This window comes from Calidris pugnax, unplaced genomic scaffold (assembly GCF_001431845.1).
Source record: "Calidris pugnax isolate Ruff unplaced genomic scaffold, ASM143184v1 scaffold111, whole genome shotgun sequence".
Lineage (NCBI taxonomy): Eukaryota > Metazoa > Chordata > Aves > Charadriiformes > Scolopacidae > Calidris > Calidris pugnax.
In genome coordinates, this window is record NW_015090872.1 from 4,815,489 (window position 1) to 4,824,918 (window position 9,430).

General features: G+C 56.6%; 1 protein-coding gene across 1 annotated transcript; it reads right to left on the bottom strand.

Annotated features, from left to right (window-relative positions):
* Positions 1–649: 649 nt before the first annotated feature.
* Positions 650–8,931, bottom strand: B3GNT7 (UDP-GlcNAc:betaGal beta-1,3-N-acetylglucosaminyltransferase 7). Its single transcript, XM_014945753.1, has 2 exons — positions 8,820–8,931; positions 650–4,245 (listed from the first exon to the last, which is right to left on the bottom strand). The coding sequence occupies exons 1-2, from the start codon at positions 8,828–8,830 to the stop codon at positions 3,027–3,029; spliced, it is 1,230 nt and encodes a 409-aa protein (XP_014801239.1). The 5' UTR covers positions 8,831–8,931; the 3' UTR covers positions 650–3,026.
* Between the last annotated feature and the right edge of the window lie 499 nt (positions 8,932–9,430).

Below are 9,430 nucleotides of genomic sequence, written 5' to 3' on the forward strand. Positions count from 1 at the left end.
AAGGGCAAGAGCATCCCCTCAGCATTTGCCTTTTTGTCCCCCCACCTTGTGAAATTTTTGGTGCCCCGGGTAAGCTAGCCCCGGTGGCATGTGGCCCAGCCGGCCAAGTCCAGCCTGTCCTGGTCCCCTTTGCTGGATCTCCATTCCCCATCACCACGTCAAGTGGCCAAGCCATGTGCTTGCCCTGGAAACCCAGTGCTCAAACTGGGAGGTGAGACCCATGGGCTCAGCCTTGGCTGTTCCTCCTCTTCACCTCGGCAAGGTACAAACCTGATGGGGGTTTGTCCTTACGGTGACCCATGGTGTGTGTGTCCCATCGTACTATGGCCAGGGGATGTGTCACCTGTGGTGGTACTTTGGTTGGGGGAAGAAAAACCGTGGAGAGGGTGACAGGGACAGCAAGGGGAGAAGGTGACGGGGACAGCAAGGTGGCGAGCTCCGTCAGCACAAGGAGAGGGTGTTTGTTCTGCTGAAACCAGTTTGCCATCCCTTGTTGAAAACCACTGCACCAGGCTCTGCAGGGCAGCCAGTGCCCACCTTGACCAGTGGGTTTGCCACTCTAGCCCAATTACCAGGTTCCATTCCCAACCAGTCAGGCTGGCTTGGCCAGCAGAAACCCACTGGCAATGACACGAGGTGAGCGCTTGGGTGGGTTTCTTTTTTTCCTTCTTCTTCTTCTTTTAACCTTTATTTAGAAACTAGAATATTCACCAAATCTACAAGGTTTCTCCATAACAGGTCCCGCCAGGTGAAAAGCAACACTGAGATTTCTGCACACAGCCTTGGCTCGCCGCACGCAGCGCGACGGAGAGCCAGAGCCGGCCCTGCATATAGGATAAGTATAAATATATACAGCCTCATGTACTGTACCTGACATAAATTACGGGGGTGTCAATTTGGAAAAGTATTTCTGAAGTCGCTCCCGCTGGAAGGAGCGGAGGGGACGGGGAAGCGATGGGAGTGTTGTGTGCTGCCTAAGCCCAGCCGGCACCAAAAATGCCCTCGGGGCTCTGCCCACGCTTGCCCCGGGGACACGGTGCTGCTGGGTGCATCGAAAAAAAATCACATTTCACAGTATCCCTGCTGGCCCCCATCACAACAGCCGAGCCCAGGGCAGCAACGGGCTCTCTCTTCCTTCTCAAATTTACAGCTCGTCGCAGCCGCCGAGGGGCAGTTGCTGAGAAGTGGCGTGGCTTGGCAGGAGGGTGCCTTTTTTTTTTTGGCTGGTTTATGCCCTTTTTTTGGTTGGTTGTTTTTTTTCTAACCTGGGGAACATACAGACTAGGAGTAAATGAAACAGGCCCGTTTCCAAAACACATTAAGAAAAGGAAAGAAGAAAAAAAAAAAAAAAAGGCACTGCACAGGGGGACCTTTGAGGTAGTCAAAATTTTTTCCTTTCAATGTCTGGCACCAGAGAAGAGGGGGGAGAGAGAGAGATAGAGAGAAAGGGGGAGCGCATGTGCCCGTGTCTCGCTGTGCGTGGTCAGGGCCGTGGAGGTGGCTGCGTGTCCACCCGCCCACAGGGACACCGGGACGTGCCAGCCCTGTGCCTGGGGACATCCTGCCTGTGCAGAGCCCATGCCTGGGAGGTGGCACCCCGGTGCCCGTGCCTGCATGTGGCTTTGCACAAGCCTGTGGCTTTGCTCACGCCTGCGGTCGGTGGCTGGAGAGCATCCATGGCCCCCTCCATGGATGGCTGCGTGTCTCTGCCCTCGGGGGGGGAAAGGAGGGGTCCATCACAGCAGCTGGCTGGGGGCTCCCCCTGACAGCCCTAGTGGCCCTTTCAGCCCAAAGACAAGGGGCCATGTCTGGTGATGCCACTCCCCGTCACACTCCTTGGCCTCATCCTCTAGAATAAACATCTGTAACAGCCCTGAGAGGAGCAGATGTGCAAAACACGTGTGAAACACCAGCCCTGCCTTCACCTTGTCCCCTTGGACCCTGCTCCATGTGCCGGGGTGGGACCGATGCTCTCCAACCTGCCCTGGAGCGTTGTGCTCACTACAAAGAAACACACACAGGGTGTCCATGGGGGCTGTTGTCCCCCTCCGAGGCACCCCACTGGGACAGCCCTGATGCAAAGAGAGGGTCTCCCTGCAGAAGGCCCCTGGGACTTGAGCCAACGTCCCAGATGTGATAAGCCCATGGGCCACTCCAGCCAGGGCCAACTTGGTTTCTCTGCCTCTTCCTTGGCCATGGGCGAGGGCAGCCTGCCTCGTCCCTTCCCTTTCCTGCCAGGAGGAACAAATCCCTGAGGAATTTCGGCTGGGTGCATTCCTCTGAGTGCACGCACAGGGAGGCCAGTAGAGGGACGGGGGAGCCAAGCACATCTCAGGCTGGTGCTGGGAGCCACCATCATCTGAGACCCTCTATCAGGGATAAAGACCCCAACTCCCCAGCTGCCTGGCTGAAACCCTAATGGGGGCTTGGGGCTGGCGAGGTCTGGCCTTGGAGGAAAGTCCTTTCCCCCCCTGCAAAGCTGCATAGTGGGGACACAGAGAGGACTTTGGCAAAGGTGGATCCAATGCACACAGGGTCAATGTCACTAAAACCCTTGACTTTTGAGACGGGGAGGAGCACACGCTCTTGTAAACTGCTCAACTGGATAGCCAGATCCTGAACATCTCCAAAAAATGCCTGTGCCACATCCCTCCCTGCCTCCCCCCACCCTACCACTCATCATGCTCCAGTGGAGGTCGTACCTAAAGCAGGGCACAAAACCCTCTGCGCTCTCTCTCTCTCCCCCCTCACTTTGTGCTAGATTTGCTGTATTTTTTTCTTTTTTTTTTTTTTTTTTTTTTTTTTTTCAACAACCCCCAACCCAGCTGGAGATAAGTGAACCACATTACAGTACAGGAACAAACACTCTCACAAACCCTGCCCACAAGCACAGTGTCTTTGCCCTCCTTACCCCAGAGGGAGATGCCCCCAAAGGGCTTGTGTGCCACCAGCAGAGGCTCATCCCATCCTGGAGCAGGGATTGGTTGTCCCAGCCCCTCCAGTCCCAGCTCTCCATGGAGGCTGAGCTAAAGGACATTGAGTTTTCTCGAACATGTCAAGTTACTATGGACCAACTCCCACATTTGGAGCAACTCGGGAGGCAGCAGTTTATGAACCACCAACATACTCCGGAAAAAACATGGCTCCTTGTTCATCTTGCTGTTCTTGTTCTTCACAATGCCGAACGTTTTGAAGCCCTCGTGCCCAACAGGTGATACTTTAAGGACCTCCAAGCACATTCCTAGGAAGACGTCATCAATGGGGTACAGCTCCAGTGTCTCCGAGGCCTTGTGCAGCCTCTTGGCCAGGAGCCCATCCATGAGGAATCCCCCACCCCCTGCATAGGGTGGGTAGCTGTTTTTGTTGTAGAGAGCGCTGGGGATGTAGTACTTGTTCTCCTTCCTCCGGATCGGCCTGGCCTTGTAGAGGACATCCCCCACGAAGAGGTCCTCTCCCACCTTCTTGTCTTCCAGAAACTCCAGGATGTTGCTGGGACTTACATACACATCATCATCACCTTTGAAGATGAAGCGGACATTGTCGCAGTAGATGTTCAGCCACTTGAGGAAATGGACCTCTTTGAGGGTGAGGTTGAAGAAGCTATCCAGGAAATCCCACTGCAAGATGTCTCCGTAGATGTGGTTCTCATAATCCAGCAGTTTCTGATAGTTGGCTCTCTCCTCCTCCTTCGAGGCCGTGCCCAGCAAGAATAGCGTCCTGATCTTCTTGCCATCCACATCCTTCTCCTGGCCCCAGGTCCTCCGGATGGCCTCGCGGCGGTCGTGCTGCGTGATGATAGACTTGACCACGATGAGCAGGTAGATGTCCTCGCTGCATTTCTCCGGGTGGTTGATCAGCATGGGGAAGTAACGGCAGTGCCGATAGAGCAGGAACTGCTGGAAGTTGGGCTCCAGTCCTTTGAACCATTCTGCTTTGCTTAAGTTCTGGTTGGCTGAGCAGTTGGTAGTGGTGACATCCCAGGATTTTTCTTGCTTTGCTGTCACGCTCTCACTCCCCTCCTCCTCCTCCTCTTTTACAGGGGCTTTCTCCTTCTCACTCTTCCAGAAACTGCTGGGGATGGGGAAGACGCTGTTTCTCTTCTCAGTTTTCAGGGGCTCATACTGGGGCAGCTCTTTCTGCTGCTGCCCCTGCATGAACTGGCTGGGAGCCATTCCCCGTTGCAGCACCGTCACGGTGATCACCAGCAAGAAGGAGAGGCAAGCTGTCTTGTAGATGGTCTTCTTCCTAAAGGGATGAGACAGGAGGATTAAGGAGGGGAAACTGCAGACTGCGAGAGGCTTGTTTGCAAAAGCACCTCCTGGAGAGGTGATGGGATGCTCGTAATCTGTGTCCCATCACCTTTTGACAAGCAGCAGCATTGTGGGAAGAGCTGTGGAATACCTCCAAACACCTCCAAGCACCTCCTGCACCCCTCTGTGGGGTGTGGGCTCCGGGGCCACACTCAACCACAGGGACAGGCACAAGGCACGTGGCTGCAGTGTCATCTAGTAACCCCCACATCTGCCCAAAGAGCTGGAAAAGGTTCACGGGAAGGAAGGAAGAGGAAGCCAGGACGAGTGCTCTAGCAACGCAGCTGCTTCAGAGGAAAGTCCCAAGGCAAACCCTTGTTTCAGTCATCTGAAAATTCAGTTAAGGATAAGAGCAGAAGGGAATTATCTTTTCCACATGCTGCCCATGGCCTTGGACTGGCACCACGGGTTACACAACGCTGAGACACCAGAGCCAGGAAGACGGCAGGAGTCAAAACGAAACAAGCATCACTGTTTCATTACAAACTGGCAGTTTGGACCAAAAAAAAATGCCATTTGAGACAAACTACAAGGTTCACTGGGGAAAAGACATCCCTAACTCTGCATCCACCATGAGACCCAGCATATCTGGGGTCACTCCTTGGCGCTTTGGCTGGCTCTTGGGACCCATAGCTTTGCTCTGTGGTGCTAAGGACAAGGACATTGGTGCACCTTGGGGAGTCGCACCACTGCACACCTTAAGTTTGGGAGCAGATTTTCCCAGCCTGCATCAAAACAGACATCTTCATGTCCAGGGTCTCTGGGGCACCGAGGAGACTGAGGGTGGTAGGTCAAGCCCAGCCTCTTGCGGCGCCATCCCACCTGCCGGCTGGCCAGGAGAAGGTGTTGGCTCATGGGACAAACCCTGGTCCTCACCAGGGGCTTGAGAGGCACCCTCCTGCAGTCCTTGGGACAGGGGGAAGGCTCCACCCAGAGATTACTGATGCACCAAATACATACCCTCCAACCTGCTTTTACACACAGTTAAAGGTGGTTTCTCACCCACCTTTAACTTTCTCACTGCTGCTGTGGAGGTGGGGAACTCTGCCCATCTGCATGATGTTGACCCCAAGCGCCCGTCTCCCCTCCACAGCTGGCACAGCTGCACCAATTTCCTCCCAATGGGGTTCCGCTTGCTCCAGCCACCTTGGGCCATCAGGCACGGGGTGGAGGACAGAGTGGCTGGGCTCCACGTGCCCACCAGGGTCCTGAGAGCTTCCCAAAGGTAGCCTTATCTCCAGCTACTCCCCAGTGGAGGGGACACACAAGGTGCCCAGCAGCCCCTGGAGTCCCTTTCCCTGCCAGAGGATGAAAGGAGCCTCGGCTGGGGAGCCAAAGGAGATAGATGTGACACGGGTCTCATGGCTCCCCTGCACTTGCCCTCTTGGTGACTGAAGCCCATCCCAGCCCAGGTGCCACCTGTTGGGGACAGCCCTCAACCTCCCGCTCCCTGTTAGAGCCAGGAGGATCCAAGATCATCTCTAGCAGGCAGATGGCACCTTCACTTTGGGATAGTTCAGAAAGGAGCTTGGGCCTTAAATCTGAATCATTTAACCCAAGTAATTACCAAATAGCAAAAAAAAAAAAAAAAAAAAAAAAAACAAAAAAAAAAGCCTTGAAAATCTCCTGGCCCTGGTAACAAAAAAAAAAAAAAAAAAAAAAAAAAAAAAAGCAAAAAAGCCTTGAAACTCTCCTGGCCCTGGGGAGTTGGTGGGGTTTTGGGGCACAGGCTGCACCAAAGCACCTGCTTGGGGGGACAGCATTGCTCTCGGGAACTCCAGCCACCCGGAAACGATGGAGCCCCAGATGGGAAGCAGGGGAACCAGGAGCTTTTGGGACCTCCTGTCCCCGGCTGCTCTCTCAAGCACAAAGACCTTTTCAGACCTGCGTTTACGTGTGATCGCTAGCGTAGACTGTGAGAGCGAAGGTGGAAATAAGTAATTACAGGGAAATAGATAGGTATTCCCCATCAGGTTTTATATGTGGCCACTCATCTGAGACTGATGAGGGAGCAGTTCTGATTAGATCTCACCATTCCCTTAACCCTCTCCAGCCCTGGTCACACAACTCTGAGGTTGATCTTAGAAACCCCACAGTCTGATACAGGGGCAACTTTAACCCCTACACAGCCAAGCAATGCTTAAAACCTCTCATCAATACCCGGCACTGCAGCAGAAATCCCACCGGTCACCTCTGTGTGACCCCTATTGCATCAACCCCACCCCGTCCCTGCACTCCCCACCACCCCAAGGACACGTGACAAAATGTCTAGCCTGAATTATGGCCAGTGGTTCCCAGAAGACATGGGCAGGCAATTACTGATATAATTTACATAGGTGGGGCTGTCATTAACTGATATGGATGAGTTTCACCCGTGGCATGCGGAGACAGGAGCTGCGTGGAGCCGCTCACCCCTCATTACCCTCCTTGGGTCACCGTTTCCTGTGTCAGCCCAGGCAGAAGACACTGTCCTGGGGGCGAGGGGAGAGCTTTAGTAAGAGGTGGAGGGTTGGGCAGCCCAGGAACACCAGGGTATATCGCTGAGGTGTCGCAGAACAGCACAGAAACTTATTTCTCCTTCCCTATGTGGACACCATTTCTGTGCTTTCTCACCTGTGCAATGTCCAATTTTTGTTCTGTTACAAAAAACTACTTGGGATTTAGCCTATAGGTCTGACTGCAAACCACGGGGACATCGCCAGGTCCTGCAGGAGCCAGGAGCCCCTTGGCTACCTTCTGCCCCACAGAAATCCTGTCCCTGTGCTGGCAGGAAAGCAACAGGGACGGGGGGACCCTGAGCCCAACCACTGGTGATTTCTGTATCAAAAGCCCAACCACTGGTGATTTCTGTATCAAACCAAGGATTTTGTGGGGCAAAAGACTAACAATCATAGACTGGTCTTTTCTGATCTTGAGTCTTACTGCTCTGTAATGTCTTCAGCTGGGAAATACTTTAGGGGGGGAAACCAGGTCCTGCTCTCTGAAGACCCCAAGAACCGGGGCTCTACAGGACGCAAGGCACGCACTGTGGGTTCCCTGCCATCTCAGAGAAATGACCCTGCTGAGCCCCGGCGCCCTGCTCTGGGGCACAACTCCCAGCCTGTCCCCAGCAGTGTCCCCAAGAGCCTGGGGCACCGGCTCTGCGGGCCCGGGGACGGCAGCATCCCGCACCCGTCCCGCCTGGGCTCCCACCGGGACCGGCTGCTCCAACCTCCGGTGCCGGTGCCACGGGGAGAGCTTTGAAAGGGTCCCAACCCGCTCCTCCGCTTCCCTTTTCCCCACCAGGAGAAGCTGAAAAGCCTCCCTGTGAGACGGCTGCGCCACCGCCGGCGGTGCCCCGGGAGCTTAAATATAAACCCCCAAATTAGCGGTGGGCACTTTCCCTTTCAGGTGGTGATGCTGTGGGGCAGCAGAGGCCCCGGGAGACTGGGGCTCTCCATCCCCGGTCCCCGGAGAGGCACACAGCCACTTTTGATGCGCATGAAAACCTCTTTGATGGGCCAGGGATATCTATTTATTTGGCTTTTTCTGGCCCCTCAATTAGACCCAGTCACGGAGCCGGCGGAGGCACCACCAGTATAGAGCCCTTTCTGTTGGCCGTGCCAAGGGCTCGGGAGAGGGGATCTTATCTAGGGGCAGAGGCTGGGCAGAAAGCACCCACGGGTGTCCCAAAAGCAGCCCACGGCGGCTGGGTGCAAGCCTGGCCCCAGCTCACGACGGTTGTCCCCAGTGCCGGGGTGTCCGGGACACGTCCCCTTCTTACAAAAGACTCCTGGTTTAAATACAAGGCGGTAAAAACACGGGGCCGGGGGAAGAGGCAAGAGTGGAAACCCAGGGTGGTTTTTCCCCCGTGGGCATCTGCCCCCAGGCTGCCGTGGGACAGGGACCCCACGGGGCAGGTCCTGCCGTCCCCACGGCCCCGCCGCACAAACCAGCCCTTCGCGGGGAAGAAGAAGGGCTGAGAAAGGCATCCCCAGGGAAGGGCGGGGGGGAAACAGTGACCACCAGCCCTTGCCCGGTGGCCCCGTCCCGGTTCCCGCTGAGCCGCCGGGACGGAGCTCCAGGATGGGGCGAGGTTTGCGCCGGGAGCCTTCCCCGGGGTCCCGTCGCTTCTGGGATGGGGACATTCAGACAGGGGACAAACAGACAGGGGACAAGGCGCCGTCCTTTGTCCCTTCCCCACCCGCACCCTCCCCACCCGAGCCGCCCCTTCCCAGCCAGCCGCTCTGGGGGCACCCCTCGGGAGGGACCCGGTGGGGAAGGGACTGGGGGAACCCCTTGGAAGGGGCTGGGTGGGGAGGGGACCGCAGGACCCCCAGGAAGGGACCCAGTGGGTAGGGGAGCGGGGGACCCCTCGGAAGGGAGCCATGGCAAAGGGGAGCCGGCAGCACCCCCGGGCAGGACGCGGCGGTGGCGGGCGGAGGGCAGCAGGGGGACACCGGGTCCCGGGGGGTGCTGGGGGGGGACAGGAGCGGGGCTCGGGGTCCCCAGTCCCCGGCAGACACTCACCACTGGAACATGCTGGGAGAGGGACGAGGCGGCCGCTCCGCTGCTGGCCGGGGCTGCCCGCGGTCCGGGCGCTTCTCTCTGCCCTCTTCCTCCTCCTCCTCCTCTTTTTTTTTTTTTTTTTTTTTCCCCTCTACTTTTTCCCTTTTCCCTCCCCGAGGTGGAGCCAAGAGGGATGGCAGAGCAGGTAGGTTAACTCTTGCCCTGCCCCTCCCTCCGCCCGTCCCCAACCCGCACCAGCAGGCAGAGAGCTCCCCAGTGCTGTCAGGGGAAGGGGTTTAAGGGTGACACCCCCCACCCCCCCCCGGGGACCCTCCCCGCTGCTGATGGGACACCCACCAGGAACCGGGCGCTCGGGGGGGTTGGGGGGGAGGGAGCCCACCCCGACATTCCACAGGTTCTTCTGCACCCCGGGCACAGAGCCCTCTCTGGGGGTCCTTAGCCCTGCCCCATAGCTGTTAATTGCAAAGCATTCCAGTTATGGGAAGGGGATCCCAGTGCTCACCAGGAGAAGTGCTTTTGGCAGCTGGGGTTTGATCTCTGGAAAAGGAATGTGGGCCTTTTCTGCCTCCCCCCATATAGGCAGGTCACTTTGGGATGAACCCCAAAAGGGA